General features: G+C 45.4%; 2 protein-coding genes across 2 annotated transcripts; one reads left to right on the forward strand and one right to left on the reverse strand.

Annotated features, from left to right (window-relative positions):
• Nucleotides 1-315: 315 nt before the first annotated feature.
• On the reverse strand, nt 316-942 carry LOC139472592 (uncharacterized). The gene has a single exon (XM_071255055.1). It carries the CDS (start codon nt 940-942, stop codon nt 316-318), a length of 627 nt encoding a protein of 208 aa, XP_071111156.1.
• A 1157-nt stretch (nt 943-2099) lies between these two features.
• LOC139472593 (uncharacterized) lies at nt 2100-19778 on the forward strand. The gene is made up of 2 exons (XM_071255056.1): nt 2100-2193; nt 18406-19778. The coding sequence occupies exons 1-2, from the start codon at nt 2100-2102 to the stop codon at nt 19776-19778; spliced, it is 1467 nt and encodes a 488-aa protein (XP_071111157.1).
• Nucleotides 19779-20541: the final 763 nt, after the last annotated feature.

Below are 20541 nucleotides of genomic sequence, written 5' to 3' on the forward strand. Positions count from 1 at the left end.
GGGGCCGTGGATCAGTGATGGGGAGAGGTGGGTCAGTGATGGGGAGTGGTGGGTAAGTGACGGGGAGTGGTGGGTCAGTGATGGGGAGTGGTGGGTCAGTGATGGGGAGTGGTGGGTCAGTGATGGGGAGTGGTGGACCAGTGATTGGGAGTGGTGGGTCAGTGATGGGGAGTGGTGGGTCAGTGATGGGGAGTGGTGGGTCAGTGATGGGGAGTGGTGGGTCAGTGACGGGGAGCGGTGGGCCAGTGATTGGGAGTGGTGGGTCAGTGACGGGGAGTGGTGGGTCAGTGATGGGGTGTAGTTGGTCAGTGCACATTACTGGGAGTGGTGGGTCAGTGACGGGGAGTGGTGGGTCAGTGACGGGGAGTGGTGGGTCAGTGATGGGGAGTGGTGGGTCAGTGATGGGGAGTGGTGGGTCAGTGACGGGGAGCAGTGGGCCAGTGATTGGGAGTGGTGGGTCAGTGATGGGGAGTGGTGGGTCAGTGATGGGGTGTGCTGGGTCAGTGATTGGGAGTGGTGGGTCAGTGCACGTGATTTTGAGTGGTGGGTCAGTGATAAGGAGTTGCAGGCCAGTGATGGGGAATGGTGGGTCAGTGATGGGGTGTGGTGGGTCAGTGATTGGATATAGGGGGTTAGTGAATGTGATTGGGAGTGGTTGGTCAGTTCATGGGAGTGTTCGGTCAGTGATGGGGAGTGGTGGGCCAGTGATCGGGAGTGGTGGGCCAGTGATCGGGAGTGGTGGGTCAGTGATGGAGTGTGGTGGGTCAGTGATGGGGATTGGTGGGTCAGTGCACGTGATTTGGAGTGGTGGGTCAGTGATAAGGAGCGGCGGGCCAGTGATGGGGAGTGGTGGTCTAGTGATGGGTAGTGGTGGGTCAGTGATGGGGAGTGGTGAGTCAGTGATGGGGAGTGGTGGGTCAGTGATGGGGAGTGGTGAGTCATTGATCAGGAGTGGTGGGTCATTGATGAGGAGTGGTGGGTCAGTGGATGGGAGTGGTGGGAAAGGGATTGGGAGTGGTGAGTCACTGATGAGGAGTGGTGAGTCAGTTATGGGGAGTGGTGAGTCAGTGATCAGGAGTGGTGGGTCAGTTGATGGGAGTGGTGGAACAGTAATTGGGAGTGTTGAGTCAGTGATGAGGAGCGGTGCGTCAGTGATTGGGAGTGGTGGGTCAGTGATTGGGAGTGGTGCGTCAGTGATGGGGAGTGGTGCGTCAGTGATGGGGAGTGGTGGGACAGTGATGAGGAGTGTTGGGTCAGTGATGGGGAGTGGTTGGTCAGTGATTGGGAGTGGTGAGTCAGTGATTGGGAGTGGTGAGTCAGTGATGAGGAGTGGTTGGTCAGTGATGGGGAGTGGTTGGTCAGTGATTGGGAGTGGTGGGACAGTATTGGGGAGTGGTTGGTTAGTGATGGGGAGTGGTTGGTTAGTGATGGGGAGTGGTGGGTCAGTGATGGTGAGTGGTGGGTCAGTGAAGGGGAGTGGTGAGTCAGTGATTGGGAGTGGTAGGTTAGTGGTGGGGTGTAGTGGGTCAGTTATGGGGAGTGGTGAGTCAGTGATGAGGAGTGGTGGGTCAGTGATGGGGAGTGGTGGGTCAGTGATGAGGAGTGGTGGGTCAGTGATTGGGAGTGGTAGGTTAGTGGTGGGGTGTAGTGTGTCAGTGATGGGGAGTGGTGGGACAGTGATGGGGAGTGGTGGGACAGTGATGGGGAGTGGTGGGTCAGTGATGAGGAGTGGTGGGTCAGTGATTGGGAGTGGTGAGTCAGTGATGGGGAGTGGTGGGTCAGTGATGGGGAGTGGTGGGACAGTGATGGGGAGTGGTGGGTCAGTGATGGGGAGTGGTTGGTCAGTGATGGGGAGTGGTGAGTCAGTGATGAGGAGTGGTGGGTCAGTGATAGGGAGTGGTTGGTCAGTGATGGGGAGTGGTGGGTCAGTGATGGGGAGTGGTAGTTTAGTGGTGGGGTGTAGTGGGTCAGTGATGGGGAGTGGTGGGTCAGTGATGGGGAGAGGTGAGTCAGTGATGAGGAGTGGTGGGTCAGTGATGAGGAGAGGTGAGTCAGTGATGAGGAGTGGTGGGTCAGTGATGGGGAGTGGTGAGTCAATGATGGGGAGTGGTGGGTCAGTGATGGGGAGAGGTGGGTCAGTGATGGGGAGTGGTGGGCCAGTGATCGGGAGCGGTGGGTCAGTGATGGGGAGAGGTGAGTCAGTGATGAGGAGTGGTGGGTCAGTGATGGGGAGTGGTGGGTCAGTGATGGGGAGTGGTGGGTCAGTGATGGGGAGTGGTGAGTCAGTGATGAGGAGTGGTGGGTCAGTGATGGGGAGTGGTAGTTTAGTGGTGGGGTGTAGTGGGTCAGTGATGGAGAGTGGTGAGTCAGTGATGGGGAGTGGTGGGTCAGTGATGGGGAGTGGTGGGTCAGTGATGGAGAGTGGTGGGTCAGTGATGGGGAGTGGTGGGTCAGTGATGGGGAGTGGTGGGTCAGTGACGGGGAGTGGTGAGTCAGTGATGAGGAGTGGTGGGTCAGTGATGGGGAGTGGTGAGTCAATGATGAGGAGTGGTGGGTCAGTGATGGGGAGTGGTGGGTCAGTGATGGGGAATGGTAGTTTAGTGGTGGGGTGTAGTGGGTCAGTGATGGAGAGTGGTGAGTCAGTGATGGGGAGTGGTGGGTCAGTGATGGGGAGTGGTGGGTCAGTGATGGAGAGTGGTGGGTCAGTGATGGGGAGAGGTGGGTCAGTGATGGGGAGTGGTGGGTCAGTGATGGGGAATGGTAGTTTAGTGGTGGGGTGTAGTGGGTCAGTGATGGGGAGTGGTGAGTCAGTGATGGAGTGTGGTGGGTCAGTGATGGGGAGTGGTGGGTCAGTGATGGGGAATGGTAGTTTAGTGGTGGGGTGTAGTGGGTCAGTGATGGGGAGTGGTGAGTCAGTGATGGGGAGTGGTAGTTTAGTGGGGGGGTGTAGTGGGTCAGTGATGGAGAGTGGTGGGTCAGTGATGGGGAGTGGTTGGTCAGTGATGGGGAGTGGTGAGTCAATGATGAGGAGTGGTGGGTCAGTGATGGGGAGTGGTAGTTTAGTGGTGGGGTGTAGTGGGTCACTGATGAGGAGTGGTGGGTCAGTTATGGGGAGTGGTGAGTCAGTGATCAGGAGTGGTGGGTCAGTTGATGGGAGTGGTGGAACAGTAATTGGGAGTGTTGAGTCAGTGATGAGGAGCGGTGCGTCAGTGATTGGGAGTGGTGGGTCAGTGATTGGGAGTGGTGCGTCAGTGATGGGGAGTGGTGCGTCAGTGATGGGGAGTGGTGGGACAGTGATGAGGAGTGGTGGGTCAGTGATGGGGAGTGGTTGGTCAGTGATTGGGAGTGGTGAGTCAGTGATTGGGAGTGGTGAGTCAGTGATGAGGAGTGGTTGGTCAGTGATGGGGAGTGGTTGGTCAGTGATTGGGAGTGGTGGGACAGTATTGGGGAGTGGTTGGTTAGTGATGGGGAGTGGTTGGTTAGTGATGGGGAGTGGTGGGTCAGTGATGAGGAGTGGTGGGTCAGTGATGGGGAGTGGTAGGTTAGTGGTGGGGTGTAGTGGGTCAGTGATGAGGAGTGGTGGGTCAGTGATGGGGAGTGGTGGGTCAGTGATGGGGAGTGGTGGGACAGTGATGGGGAGTGGTGGGTCAGTGATGAGGAGTGGTGAGTCAGTGATGAGGAGTGGTGGGTCAGTGATGGGGAGTGGTGGGTCAGTGATGGGGAGTGGTGGGACAGTGATGGGGAGTGGTGGGTCAGTGATGAGGAGTGGTGGGTCAGTGATGGGGAGTGGTGGGTCAGTGATGGGGAGTGGTGGGACAGTGATAGGGAGTGGTTGGTCAGTGATGGGGAGAGGTGGGTCAGTGATGGGGAGTGGTGGGTCAGTGATGGGGAGTGGTGGGTCAGTGATGGGGAGTGGTGGGTCAGTGATGGGGAGTGGTGGGTCAGTGATGGGGAGTGGTAGTTTAGTGGTGGGGTGTAGTGGGTCAGTGATGAGGAGTGGTGGGTCAGTGATGGAGAGTGGTGGGTCAGTGATGGGGAGTGGTTGGTCAGTGATGGGGAGTGGTGAGTCAATGATGAGGAGTGGTGGGTCAGTGATGGGGAGTGGTAGTTTAGTGGGGGGGTGTAGTGGGTCAGTGATGAGGAGTGGTGGGTCAGTGATGGAGAGTGGTGGGTCAGTGATGGGGAGTGGTTGGTCAGTGATGGGGAGTGGTGAGTCAATGATGAGGAGTGGTGGGTCAGTGATGGGGAGTGGTGGGTCAGTGATGGGGAGTGGTGAGTCAGTGATGAGGAGTGGTTGGTCAGTGATGGGGAGTGGTGAGTCAATGATGAGGAGTGGTGGGTCAGTGACGGGCCAGTATTATGACCTTGGGTGTATCAAGCAAACCATTGCAACAAACCCTGCAGCAAAATGTAATGATACATGTCAGACACCACTCGCTTTATATTAAACAATATTTGAAGTTAATTTAATCATAATTTTATACAGCATATTTCAGGCAATAACTGACATTTTTTTTCAAATTATGATATGGCTTAGATATTAACAATCAGATATGTGATCCATGAAGACTTTACTCACACGTTACCATTCACTGAAGATTCGTAACACTACTCCCTTGGGTTCAATCTATTTTGTATTTTTTAGCCAATGGGTAGACCTTCCAAACAATAGGTTATGTGACTTCTAATAAGCATCATGAGCTGCCTAAAGTGTGCCACTAGTGGTATAAGCTCACAGCAGTGATATATGTCTGTATGAGATACAATGAGTAAGACATGGCTCTATAAGCTGCAGTATAGAGGTCACGTGTACCTGGTGCTTGCATTCTATCAGTAGATAAAGATATTTAAAGACTTACAGGTATGAATACAAGCTCAATGAAGGCTGCCACGGGTAATTACGCTCAGTTGTGTTTTGTTAATATGGTTACGGTGATTTGTTTGATGTATTTTGTTTATTTGGGGCTCTATTAACGACAAAATTATTTTGAACCAGTGTAAAGCACTTTTACCATTTTATATAACATTGTGTAAGTACTGACTGTATCTGTGCGGATAGCCATTGCCTCGACACATCCAGTGTATTATAGAAGAATTGCATGTTCATACAGTGAGTCAGTGAGAGTGATATTTCAAGAGGAAGTCAGCAATATCTATTATACACTCCTGAACTCTTAATCTATATAGTTTATAAGAGTAAAAACATTGTTTGTGACATGTTTACAAACTTGGATACACTATTCCCCAGATTGATGGCTGCCTGCCACCTGCCATGCCTTGACGCGGCATGTATGTACATCGGGTGTGGACCACGGTGCTTCAAAGTGGCTGAAAGTATTCAGAATCCTATAAACCTGTTTAACACTGCATACATTTGAGTGAGTGAGTGATTTGGGTAAGCGCCGCAGTATTCCAGTTATATCAGGGTGTGTCAGCTTAATGTGGGAGGAAAACCTGCAGTGATGCAGGTCTCAGACGTTTACAACTTCGGTGAAACCCACGAGCACGGGTATAGTGCTGACAAACCTAGAAACATAATCTGGGCGAACCGGGATTCATAGGTTTCTGGCGTACCCAAGGGCCGCCTAAGATGACTGCTCCCCCTATACATTTGAAAACATATTGATACTCCAAATTACAGTTGTCTATGAATTTAAAGAATGTATGTGTAGATATATGAATAGCTACAATTTCTTTTGATTAAAATCACACAAAGGCTGATAAATACAGCTATGCTATATTCTTATTGTAAAGGAATAAGCTGATAATCAATTAATTGATATGAATGAAACTGTGGCTAAATAGTACAAATCACGGTGACAATGTTCTCCCAAAGTAGTAACTTTATAACAGTGATATAACTGCCTGTAACCATGGCGATTCCGGGTACGAATACATGCCCCCAGTGACCTATGCTTGTGGTAAGATGCGACTACATAGAACGGGTGGTTAGGCTCAGTGACCTGGATGACTGCATGTCTTTGCTCAAGATGTCGATCACAGGAGTGCCTGGTCCAGACTCAAGTATTTACAGAGGGACGCTAAATAGCAGGAATCTTGCTGAGTGCGGTGTTGAAAACCAAACTCACAAAAACATACCGCATTGATACATGGATATTCTATATACTCTGTACTCGGCGTATAATGAATGGGGTATTACAAATGAAGTCGTCATGTGAGAATTTCGATACTCCTAAAGTGTCCTCCAGTTTGAACTTTGAACCTATAGTCTCGTTTTCTTAAACCCTTCTGTCGTTGTCAGCATGTCTTGGTGGCGTTCGCGTTTAATCTGTGAGATAGTCACAGCGAACAATTGTGTAGCAGCACGAAGGGAAGCTGTCTGAGAGTGTACTTCCCACTTGTACAGTTAGGTTACCTACACTAGGCCGGGGCTAACAGTACAGCTGTCTGAGAGTGCACTTCCCACTTGTACAGTTAGGTTACCTACACTAGGCCTGGGCTAACAGTACAGCTGTCTGAGAGTGTACTTCCCACTTGTACAGTTAGGTTACCTACACTAGGCCGGGGCTAACAGTACAGCTGTCTGAGAGTGCACTTCCCACTTGTACAGTTAGGTTACCTACACTAGGCCTGGGCTAACAGTACAGCTGTCTGAGAGTGCACTTCCCACTTGTACAGTTTGGTTACTTACACTAGGCCTAGGCTCACAGTACAACCAACTGTCGTGGCCAGGTTTGTCCACATTGTTTATTGATGATGATATTGATGACGAGATCTAGACCTCCATGTGGATTGCGGGTGAGAACTGGTTATCAGAAACCTATAAGTGCTTGTCCTGTGAGACAGTGGCTCGGGGATGCCTTAGACGACTGGGCCACCCGTGATCCCTCTTGTCAGTTTGAGGACACGGGCATAACTCATTGCCCTAAGGCGATATAACGTAACATATAGTATATTGTATAATTAATTAATCTAACAATTAATTGCATCCCTTACGCTGACATGCCGTGATAGTACTTGAGTACTGTTAAAAGCGGTGTAAAACCTCACTCACTCACTCACTCACTCACTCACTCGCTTGGCCTTTCCACACAATGACTGTCCTCGGGTTTCATTAGGTTGAAAAACGTTTGTATATGGCCTGTGTGATTTCTCTCACAGCTTAGTATAACTGCGGGGGTTCTTGACCCAACTCACTCACTCACTCATTATATCCGATTGTGGTTGTGAGGTGGTGTGGGGTTTGACTCCAGATTATTTCACTTGTATTACTAGCAGGTGTGGACGTGGCTGTGTCTGCTTGCACTAGTCCGGACTAATGCAAATGTTATAGTGCTAGCTCACTGAGATACCATGCCGAAGTTGTAACATGAATACCTCACTCAGACACAGTATACTGACTCTGAGCGGACCAGTACTTGTTTTAGCCTCTTAATGCCGAGCACCAGGCAGGAAAACAACAAGTACCATAGGTTAATGATGTTGGTTTGACGCGAGTGGGGATTGAACCACCGACCTTCTGCTCTCGGGGCAGACGCTCTATCCAGTGCACCATGGAGACGGTCAATGTTACCAGCACTGCACATGTTTTCTGACGAATCTTAGCAAAAATAAAGAAAACAAAGCAATGTTGTAAGTCATGTGTTCATTTCAACACCCCCTCCCCCTCCTATAGTTTAAGAGCTTTACCCTTTACTTCCAGGTCCTCTTTGAGGAATATAAGACGGTTACTCTAATATCAAATGTTCACAGTATGCAAAGGCATCCCCGTGCATGGTAACACACAGGGTTAGTCATCCTGTTAATAATGACAACACTTAAAATTTGAAAAAGACAGGGTCACTTTTAACTTACTGAATAGATAGATGTACATTTGAAAACATCAACAAATTTCACCCAAGATCATCCAATCACAGGTCTCTCAATCTACAAACAATCTTTCTCTGCCAAAGCTGCTGGTCGAACGACTGTTTGTTTGTTGTTTAACCCGACACTCAGCAATATTCGAGCTATATGACGGTGGTGGCCAAACGACTGGTTCTCATTTGGTGAAGTATACGAAATCCTGTAGTCTGGCGCCAGCACTCTCACAGTTGCAGAGAAGTCCTTTCTGAAACCATTTTAGACTTCAGATAATAAACTTTTCACTTACTTGAATGAAAGTAACATGTGAATACATGTGAAAGTGAACATACTGTAAACAACAGATGTACAAACTTTACCCAGCCTCGTCATTTAGTTCAAGGAGAATTTTGAGTATGCCCTTTTGTACAATTTGGGGAAAATGATGCACTTGAGAACTTTGCCCTTGCTGTACATCACCTGGTTGGGATTGTGCAGTCACAATGTGGTAATCACGTGGACAGACTAATAAGCAAGCTACCAATGAGCTTAAGAGACAGTTTCCTCGAACGCTGTACCAAAAAAATGTGATGGAAGAACACTCAATTCAAACCAACACTATGCAAGATTACATATAAAATAGCGATCCCAATAGGAAACTGCTACCCGAGTATAAAAAAATGTTTTAAAGAAAATTGCTTAGAGCTTTTTGACATTTTTCTGCGAAATATGGTTCATCTGTAGCAGTTGAGGGCAGGTTGCTTTCAACAAAGGCCGATATAGATGTTGGCCATACTTGACTCATCTAACTACGTCAGAGACTAAAGTCATCCGCGGTTATTTAGAGCACAGCGCCTGCAGGAATATACCAGATTACTTCAAGTCTTGCACCAGAACATTGTATATCCGCTCACCTCTTTGCTTCCAAATGTGCTGATATTCTTGATGTGCTGACAGTGATTTCCATTACACTATGGAAGCTCTGTGGACTGATCCAATGTTGGAAACTGTCCTGTTTACCATGATTGTTTATGTATAACACTCATATGTAACATACTTTATTTTCCTGAACTATAACATCTATTACAAACTCTTCTCTCTTAAGTGACACCTTTGCACCAACACAGCGACTAACGTACACCTGCCGTAACTGGTGTTTCAGTTCGTGAGATCTCAGCGTTCTCACTTGAAGCACTTGTTATTAACACAAACACCGGGTATCATGACTGTTTGATAGTGATTCATAGACATTTGCTTATGCTATACTTTGTAGCTTTATTTACATATGTAACAATTCAAATAGGAATATTACTGGTGCAGACTGAGACGAATGTTTTATTACTATGTATAATGGGACTTGATAATGTGATCCTGCTGTTGAACCATCTGCTAGACAATGGCAATGTACAAATTATAACGCACTTTGTCATTACAAAGTGACTCTTAAAACTAAGTACAGTTGTGTTGGTTAATAAAGTTTAGTTATACATTAACTGTCAGTAATTATCGTAAAACTTTGCTGGCAAATATCACAATATACTTGTTTGTATGATATGGGACATAGATAAATTAATACATTTATCCGGTCCCCTCAGTTCCTTACAAATTATCATTACTGTAATTTACCCACAACTCTCTTATTCGGACTTGTTACACTCTTGACTAAAGTTACGGTTCCAACAACTAATTTACTATTGAAAAGAAGCTGTTTAAATCGGCCTGGACCAGACTGACTGGATTTCATTATTTATGAAATAAACAACGAGTGGGAGTTGTTTATTGTACAATAAAACACTGCAGGGAAAAGTTTTAGGTCGCAAGACAGATGCGTTGTCAGTTTGGCCGCATGGCCCTGTAACGTGTGACTGCAGGAGTTGTCTCCCTTGTACAGTGCTTGTCTTGATTGCGAGCCCACTCTGTCTCACTGCTGCGATGATGTTGATTGACTAACTGTGTGACTGTGAAGCTCGCAAGCGGCTACACGCGGCTTGTCTTGCGTGCCTGAAACTGACAGAGTCGTCTCCCTTCTGCCGTTCAGCATTTAGACACTTTGTTGATGTGTTTGACAATCACTGGTGTACCCAGGGGGATGCAAAAACACCTGACACTGCAGACCAGAGAGGTCAAGCGTGTATACCGTATATATGACAGTATGTGACCTGTGTAATATCATCACTCTGTACAAACACATTCTTTTGATAAAGCGGACTAAGATAGCATAACAACTGATGTATACCGTATATATGACAGTATGTGACCTGTGTAATATCATCACTCTGTACAAACACATTCTTTTGATAAAGCGGACTAAGATAGCATAACAACTGATGTATACCGTATATATGACAGTGTGTGACCTGTGTAATATCATCACTCTGTACAAACACATTCTTTTGATAAAGCGGACTAAGATAGCATAATAACTGATGTATACCGTATACATGACAGTGTGTGATCTGTGTAATATCATCACTCTGTACAAACACATAATTATGATTAGGCGGACTTAGATAGCATGATAACTGATGTATACTGTATACATGACAGTGTGTGACCTGTGTAATATCATCACACTGTACAAACACATACTTTTGATAACGCGGACTAAGATACCATACAACTGATGTGTACCGTATACATGACAGTGTGTGACTTGTGTAATATCATCACTCTGTACAAACACATTCTTTTGATAAAGCGGACTAAGATACCATACAACTGGTGTATACTGTATACATGACAGTGTGTGACATTTGTAATATCATCACACTGTACAAACACATACTTTTGATAAAGCGGACTAAGATAGCATGATAACTGATGTATACCGTATACATGACAGTGTGTGACCTGTGTAATATCATCACTCTGTACAAACACATTCTTTTGATAAAGCAGACTTAGATAGCATAATAACTGATGTATACAGTACACATGACAGTGTGTGACCTGTGTAATATCATCACACTGTACAAACACATACTTTTGATAACGCGGACTGAGATACCATGCAAATGATGCATACCGTATACATGACAGTGTGTGACCTGTGTAATATCATCACTCTGTGCAAACACATACTTTTGATAACGCGGACTAAGATACCATACAACTGATGTATACCGTATACATGACAGTGTGTGACTTGTGTAATATCATCACTCTGTACAAACACATTCTTTTGATAAAGCGGACTAAGATACCATACAACTGGTGTATACTGTATACATGACAGTGTGTGACATTTGTAATATCATCACACTGTACAAACACATACTTTTGATAACGCGGACTGAGATACCATGCAAATGATGTATACCGTATACATGACAGTGTGTGACCTGTGTAATATCATCACTCTGTACAAACACATACTTTTGATAAAGCGGACTAAGATAGCATGATAACTGATGTATACCGTATACATGACAGTGTGTGACCTGTGTAATATCATCACTCTGTGCAAACACATACTTTTGATAACGCGGACTAAGATACCATACAACTGATGTATTATGTATACATGACAGTGTGTGACCTGTGTAATATCATCACACTGTACAAACACATACTTTTGATAAAGCGGACTAAGATAGCATAATAACTGACGTGTACCGTATACATGACAGTGTGTGACCTGTGTAATATCATCTCTCTGTACAAACACATACTTTTGATAAAGCGGACTAAGATAGCATATAACTGATGTATACCGTATACATGACAGTGTGTGACCTGTGTTATATCATCACACTGTACAAACACATACTTTTGATAAAGCAGACTAAGATAGTATAATAACTGATGTATACCGTATACATGACAGTGTGTGACCTGTGTAATATCATCACATTATACAAACATATACTTTTGATAAAGCGAACTAAGATAGCATATAACTGATGTATACTGTATACATGACAGTGTGTGACCTGTGTAATATCATCACTCTGTACAAACACATACTTTTGATGACACGGACTAAGATAGCATAACAAAAGTTGTATACATGACAGTGGGTGACCTATATAATATCATCACTCTGTACAAACACATACTTTTGATAAAGCCGACTATGATAGCATAATAACAGATGTATACAGTACACATGACAGTGTGTGACCTGTGTAATATCATCTCTCTGTACAAACACATACTTTTGAAAAAACGGACTAAGATAGCATATAACTGATGTATACCGTATACATGACAGTGTGTGACCTGTGTAATATCATCACACTGTACAAACACATACTTTTGATAAAGCAGACTTAGATAGCATAATAACAGATGTATACAGTACACATGACAGTGTGTGACCTGTGTAATATCATCACACTGTACAAACACATACTTTTGATAACGCGGACTAAGATACCATGCAAATGATGTATACCGTATACATGACAGTGTGTGACTTGTTTAATATCACCTCTCTATACAAACACATACTTTTGAAAAAACGGACTAAGATAGCATATAACTGATGTATACCATATACATAACAGTGTGTGACCTGTGTTATATCACCACACTGTACAAACACATACTATTGATAAAGCGGACTAAGATAGCATATAACTTCTGTATACCGTATACATGACAGTGTGTGACCTGTGTAATATCATCACACTGTATAATCACATACTTTTGATAAAGCGGACTAAGATACCATACAACTGATGTGTACCGTATACATGACAGTGTGTGACCTATGTAATATCATCACTCTGTACAAACACATTCTTTTGATAAAGCGAAATAAGATAGCATAATAACTGATGTATACCGTATACATGACAGTGTGTGACATTTGTAATATCATCACACTGTACAAACACATACTTTTGATAAAGCGGACTTATAAACCATATAACTGAAGTATACCGTATACATGACAGTGTGTGACCTGTGCAATATCATCACACTATACAAACACATACTTTTGATAAAGCGAACTAAGATACCATACAACTGATGTGTTTCGTATACATGACAGTGTGTGACCTGTGCAATATCATCACACTGTACAAACACATACTTTTGATAAAGCGAACTAAGATACCATACAACTGATGTGTACCGTATATATGACAGTGTGTGACCTGTGTAATATCATCACATTGCACAAACATGTAATTCTTCCTTTCCTAGCAGTGACAAATTTTCAGATTTATGCCCAATTTGCAGAGAAAACAAGACTGCAAATTGGCACATAGGGTTAGTCAACAAAAACACTCCACACAACAGTGTCAAGTATTGACTTTAATATAATTCGTGTTTATAGGTATAAACCAGCACAAAGTATGTCACGTTTTCTGAAGACTGTCACATCAAAGTGTCACACCGGTTTGATCTACCCGGTTTAAGGAACATGTGCAGGTCTGTTTTATATTATGGATTTGAACAAATTGTGCACACCAATGTCACTGGAAGATCACAGTGTGTTCTCGTGGGTTTTACATAACGGATTTCCACGAAGCACCTCCACCGGCTTACGTTTGCACCTAAATCATACTTGCAAAACATTTAAATAGACCGCAAAAGACGTGGCCTATTTTCTCTTTTGGTTAGGCCAGTTTCACACAGTGCCGGTTACGGCTCCCGTTTGAGATCAGACAGCGCTACGACACGAAAAGTGAAAAAGTCAGATTGCTGCCCTCAATGATCTAGAAGGTCCTATCTTTGTCTGAACGCAGTCGTATACGTTCGTTACAGAGTCCAACGGATCGGCAAAAGGTCCAGATAGGTCGGCCAAGCACTCCCGACAATATGGTGCGTCCCGTAACTTTCGGGAAACTCAGTCGATTTTGTCTAGTCGGATTACAATCGTGACTATGTCGTGACAGATACTGCTATATCGGATCAAAATCGTAACAATGTCCTGTGTTGTGTGGCGGTGTTCTGTGGATCGGGACGCTGTCGTGATGAACGGGCATGAATTGCTCATTGCCGTTTCTTGTCGACTGAGTCCAGATTGCGTCTAGATCTTGCCGAATGCGAACCGTCTTTGTATGTTCACTGTCCGGTCACTGTCGGATCTCTGTCGGATCGCCTTCGGGAGAATCGGGACTCTGTCGGGACAGATTCGGTCGTTTTTCACCATGCGGAAGATACAAATCGGATCAGATTCGGATGGAGAATCGAGACGAATTCGGCTGGAAACGGATGAATCGGGACGTTTCCTTAACAATATCTGATTGTTTGTGAATTTCCCGCCACGAATCACAGGATCTTGATCAGACCGTTTGACACAGTTTCATCGGGAATGGTCTCATCAAGGACAGCAGTTAACAACCTGAATGTGTGACTGAGCCCTTGACGGGAGCATGAGCACGTACCAAAGTTGATTGGTTAGCCAATCAAAAGCGAAGAAATCACTTGCAATTTATGTATTTCCCAATAACTACGAATTCTGCAACAACAAATACGCCAAATATGGGGGCCAATATCCATACATAACTTATTCTACTTCACAGGGGGTTTCCGATTTCAACTGAAGTTCATCTATTCAACGACCATAAGAGATTTATTGTGATTTGCACAGTGTTTGTTATGGTTGAATAGTACAGCTATCGGTGAAAATATCATCCCTGAAAGCCTAACATGACCCAAAAATGATTGATGTACACAAACAGTTAATGTACATATGAGGGAAATTCATTTCTCTTAATTTTGTACTTGACCACTGAATAATTAAAAAAATTCATATCAGCAACGAATGAATTTACCAATGTTGAACGCAGAGGTTAATGTGTTTTTATTGGTATTCCAATGGGACTATGATCAACATACAAGACCATTGTCCCTCGACAAATCATCAGTAGCTTGTAGCGCACACAATAACTTAGTCTTCAACTGTATGTACCTTGTTTGTGAGTGTGATTGAAATGTGTTGTGGGTGGTTCACCACTTAAAGTGAGATCAAGGCGATGTTAATAGCGTATGCTATCCCATGTTCTACGTTTGAAATATCAACAAAAATAACAAAGAATATCCGTGCTATTGAGACCCGTGAAGATCTGGGGTAGAATAGGTTTTCAACAACCTATGCTTGCCGTAAAAGGCGACTTTGCTTGTCATAAGACGCGACTAACGGGATCGGGCGGTCAGGCTCCCTGACTTGATTGATGCATATGTCATCGTATCCCAATTGCGTGGATTGATGCTCATAACTGGATTGTCTGGTCCAGACTCGGTTATCTACCGACCGTCGTCATATAGCTGGAATATTGATGAGTGCGGCGTTAAACAACAAACCAACCAACCAACCAATCGTGCTATTGAGATAGTAATGTTTAAATGATAATTCATATTAGTAGCAAACTGCTGTGAATCCTTTATCTATAGCCTTTGTATTTAAGCGACGGCAAATGCATGCACATATAAATGTAAGACGTGTCGTTATTTTAGAAAAGTGGAAATGGATATGAAACTCGCATACATGTCAAAGGAATAAATTACACACACGTGAGGAATCTGGTCGTGGTCAGGAAATGCGCGTGTACTCGGATGTGTGAGGAATGTCAGGATGTCAAATATTGACCAGTATGCTGCAACCTTGGCTTGCACAATTGATAGGTTTTCCTTTGAAAGTAAATCTCAACCCTCCTGGCAGTGGTCAGGCATCTCGCGTCTGTAATAGTCCACATTTGTAATACATGGAGGAAAAGAGTAGTCTGACATATCGATGGCAAGCACGAATCAAAATTCCAAATTCTGCATTGAAACGATGTCACTTGAAATCACAAGACATACCCGTTTACATGTTGTGTGAAGGTTGGATTGTACAGGATATTTTGTTGAAGAAATCCATTAACATGAGAACAACCGCCTGACATTTACTCAGGACAGGATATGATACCACACGAACGAGGAACTGTGATCAACATGTATCATTAAGACATAAGCCTCTCTTGTACACGATGATTATAAAGGTATGCTGTAGACTACTATTGTGACTTACTCACTGTGATTGCGTCATGTCATTAATGCTGAAGGACATTGACTATTCTCTACACACGACAACCAGGGCCATCCTTGTATGTAAGTCACAACACGCCCACACCCACACTCTCTCGGGCATCCGTCGAAGTACGATGAAGATTACTTGTCGTGTTTGAATCCCATCACTTGCTTGACAAAGTCGACAACACTCTGTCGATGACAACGTTTTATATATATATACTGAACAACAACAGTTCCTGTGACATTGAATAAGATTTAATGCAAATTATGTTTTTCACCAAATCTGAAACAATTTCGGTTTGCAACAGATAAAAGACTCCTGTTCTGTTCAAATGGTTTAATTTGCCGTACTGACTTCAGAAAATAAGTGATTTCATAAAAAAACATGAGCATGCCAAAATGTCAATGTACAAATCAATAGCGTGTGTGTCCACCTCTGGTTGACATGCAAGCAACACATCTTAGTCTCATGGAATGGACCAGGCGTTGCACAAAGTCCTGTTGGATATCTGTCCATATCTGCTGGAGCATGTTTCCTGGAGTGTATGTGGAACACATGGTTGATGCAGAAGGCGCTGATCCATCTCATCTCACATGTGCTCGATTGGCGAGAGATCAGGGGAGCAAGCCGGCCAGGGGATGACATTCACGTTGTTTCGTTGAAAAGAATCCTGAACAAGTCGATCAATATGAGGCCGGGCGTTGTCATAATGAAAGGTAATGCCTGGGCCATGACGACGCAAAAACGGTAGAACAACAGGGCCGATGATCTCGTCGCGGTAGCGCTGTCCATTGAGATTTCCCTCTACTATTATCAAACGGGTCCCCTGTTTTGCTGTAATCCCACCCCATACCATAACGCTGCCGCCCCCGAACAGATCTTCTTCCATGACACAATGATTGACGTAACGTTCACCTCGACGTCAGTACATTCAAGTCCGTCCATCACTCTGGGTGAGGTGAAAACGAGACTCGTCAGTGAATAGAACTTGTCCCCACTGCATGGCCGTCCAGCGTAGACGTTGTCTGCACCACTGTAGACGGTGGTGTCCTGTCCAAATGGGACGTCTGGCTGGTCTTCTTGCGACAATCCCTGCACATCTGAGGCGACGACGTACGGTTTTTGAAGATATTCGTCGCAGGCGAGGGACGCTTCTTGCAGTCACTGTTGCTGGCTTGAATCGATTTCGTAGGAGTGTTGGTCGAATCCAGTTGTCTTGTCGATTATTGGTTATTTGTGGCCTCCCACTCCGAGGATGGTCTGTGACTGCATTCGTCTGTTGCCAACGTTGCCATAAACACCAATTGGTGTTTCTGAGGACGTAAACTTGTCTTGCAACATCGCGTTGACTCAATCCTACTTCAAGAATTCCAATGGCTCGAAGACGCCCATTTTCGGACAGGCGTGGCATTTCGCAATGTTGAATAATTGCATAATTTGGTTGTTTGTCTAAGTGTTTGTTGTCAGCACGATGCTAAACAATAGATATGTAATCCCGTTAACGCACATGTTTTCACACCTATTCTTGGGTAGTGAAATGCATGGGGCTTGCATGAAAGTCAACTTTTGCATGGAATGCATGCTTTTTGTAGCAGTTGCGTTTTTGTGACTTGATTCAATACATGTACTACAATATTGAAAACCAAACTTTACTTGTTTGAAAAATACACTAATATATTTGTGTCACAGGAACTTTTGGTGTTGAGTATACTATTCACAACAATTATCTTTTTATATTGGGACCGCCTCCGTGGTCTAGTGGTAGAGCGTTCGCCTGGAGAGCGGACGGTTCGGGGATTCCCAGCCGCGTCTTACTATGTTAAAAGATGGTACTTGTTGTTACCCTGTCTGGCGCTCGGCATTATGGGCCTAAAACAAGGACTGGTCGGCTCGGAGTCAGTATACTGTGTCTGAGTGGGGTATTCATGTTAAACTGCGGCATGGTATCTCAGTGAGCTAGCACTATAAAGCAACACCAGTCCGGACTAGTACAAGCAGCCACACAAACACACACATGTACATGCACGTCGCAATATAAGTGCAATAATATTGGACATGCAAGCAAACCCTATTTCACCTCACCTTTAAAGTGTCTTCTTAATCGTCGTTTAACATCGATAAAATTACCATCAAACAATTCACTTCATTGACAAGAATACACAGCTGAGTCGTTATGTGATGTCCGCAACAAAACATTATGCAATTCCTTGTGAGGCTCCAAACGTTTCAGATCTCTGCCGTGGTCTATCGGTAGAGCGTCCGCCTTAAGAGCGGACGGGACGGGGTTCGATACGCGGCCGTGCCATACCAAAAGACGTTATTATACGATAGTACTTGTTGTTACCCTGCCTTACTCTTGGGGACTAAAACAAAGGTCGTCTCAGAGACAGTGTACTGTGTCTGAGTTGGGTATTGATGTTCAACTGTGGCATGGTATACAGGTGGGTTAGCACTATAAAATATAAGGACTTGTACGAGCAGCCACACACACACAAACATGCGCTTGCACGTCGCTTTATAAGTGCAATAATGTAACGCGACATTTAACCCTATTTCACATCACCTCACCTCAAAACTTTTCTATCAACACTCATATGTCCTTCCGAAAAGAACGCATCAGTTTTGTGACTAAGAGTCAGATTTGTCCATTTCCTTCTACCCACCACCCTCCTTCCAGCTACACAACCAAGTCTCGCAACAACCACCACCACCCTACCTCTCCCCCAACCCTCCTTCCAGCTACACAACCAAGTCTCGCAACAACCACCACCACCCTACCTCTCCCCGAACCCTCCTTCCAGCTACACAACCAAGTCTCGCAACAACCACCACCACCCTACCTCTCCCCGAACCCTCCTTCCAGCTACACAACCAAGTCTCGCAACAACCACCACCACCCTACCTCTCCCCGAACCCTCCTTCCAGCTACACAACCAAGTCTCGCAACAACCACCACCACCCTACCTCTCCCCGAACCATCCCGCCAGCTACACATCCAAGTCTTGCAACCACCACCCCACCCTACCTCTCCCCCAACCCTCTCTGCAGCTACACAACCAAGTCTCGCAACAACCACCACCACCCTACCTCTCCCCGAACCATCCCGCCAGCTACACATCCAAGTCTTGCAACCACCACCCCACCCTACCTCTCCCCCAACCCTCTCTGCAGCTACACAACCAAGTCTCGCAACAACCACCACCACCCTACCTCTCCCCCAACCCTCTCGGCAGCTACACAAACAAGTCTCGCAACAACCACCACCACCCTACCTCTCCCCCCACCCTCTCGGCAGCTACACAACCAAATCTGGCAACAACCACCACCCTACCTCTCCCCCTCTACCCCCAACCCTCCCTCCAGCTACACAACCAAGTCTCGCAACAACCACCACCACCCTACCTCTCCCCCTCTACCCACCACCCTCCCTCCAGCTACACAACCAAGTCTCGCAACAACCACCACCACCCTACCTCTCCCCCAGCCTCCCTCCAGCTACACAACCAAGTCTCGCAACAACCACCACCAACCTACCTCTCCCCCAACCCTCCCTCCAGCTACACAACCAGGTCTCTCAACAACCACCACCACCCTACCTGTCCCCCAACCTCCCTCCAGCTACACAAACAAGTCTCGCAACAACCACCAGCACCCTACCTGTCCCCCAACCTCCCTCCAGCTACACAACCAAGTCTCGCAACAACCACCAGCACCCTACCTCTCCCCCAGCCTCCCTCCAGCTACAAAACCAAGTCTCGCAACAACCACCACAACAATACCCCTCCCCTTCTCCCCCCAACCCTCCCTCCAGCTACACAACCAAGTCTCGCAACAACCACCACCACCCTACCTCTCCCCCAACCCTCCCTCCAGCTACACAAACAAGTCTCGCAACAACCACCACCACCCTACCTCTCCCCCAACCCTCCCTCCAGCTACACAAACAAGTCTCGCAACAACCACCACCACCCTACCTGTCCCCCACGATCTGTTGATAGAAATCTAAGTGAAATTGATGTTCAAATACAATAGTGTCCAGCCATCAGCCGTCGTTTACAGTGTTGATAGAAATCTAAGTGAAATTGATGTTCAAATACAATAGTGTCCAGCCATCAGCCGTCGTTTACAGTGCATTAATCTACATGACAATGAAACGATTTTCTGTTCTTCCCGGTGTACTGAAGACACGAAATGAGATATCGTGTTGCGTACGGGTGTACTAAGCAATTGTTCCAAATATTCAGCGAAAAAGCTGATTTGCGAGGAGGAAAGTTTTGATACTGCACAGTCATTGTGGAGAAATAAGTGGAATCCGATTGGACATGCCACTTTGTGTCTATTGCATTTTGAAGGATTTGTCTATAGGCTGGAGGCTAGGTCCTGTAGGGGGCTTAGAAAAATGCCAACCACATAAAAGCAAGGGCGAAATGTCCCTTTGATCAATTACTGGCTACGTGGCAAGGGGAGTTCCGTCAATATTCAGGAACGTATGTGTCACAGTTGTCAAAAATTCAATTTTTAATGTTTCACAATAATACACAACAAACATCCCGCTACATGTATATATCCAACAAACATACACGACACAAAACTCGCATCGGCACACTGGATTTAGAACACAATGGAGGAGCAAGGGTGAGACTTCCCTTTGGTCGTTTTCTGGCAACGTTTCAATGATTTGTTTACGTTGCATTCAGTACCATCTGCGTCGCTGTTGTTAAACACTGAATCTTCCGCACTTAACTCTTGACACACACCAGGTTGATGAC

Source organism: Haliotis cracherodii, unplaced genomic scaffold (genome assembly GCF_022045235.1).
Source record: "Haliotis cracherodii isolate W230 unplaced genomic scaffold, xgHalCrac1.p SCAF_25, whole genome shotgun sequence".
Classification (NCBI taxonomy): Eukaryota; Metazoa; Mollusca; class Gastropoda; order Lepetellida; family Haliotidae; genus Haliotis; species Haliotis cracherodii.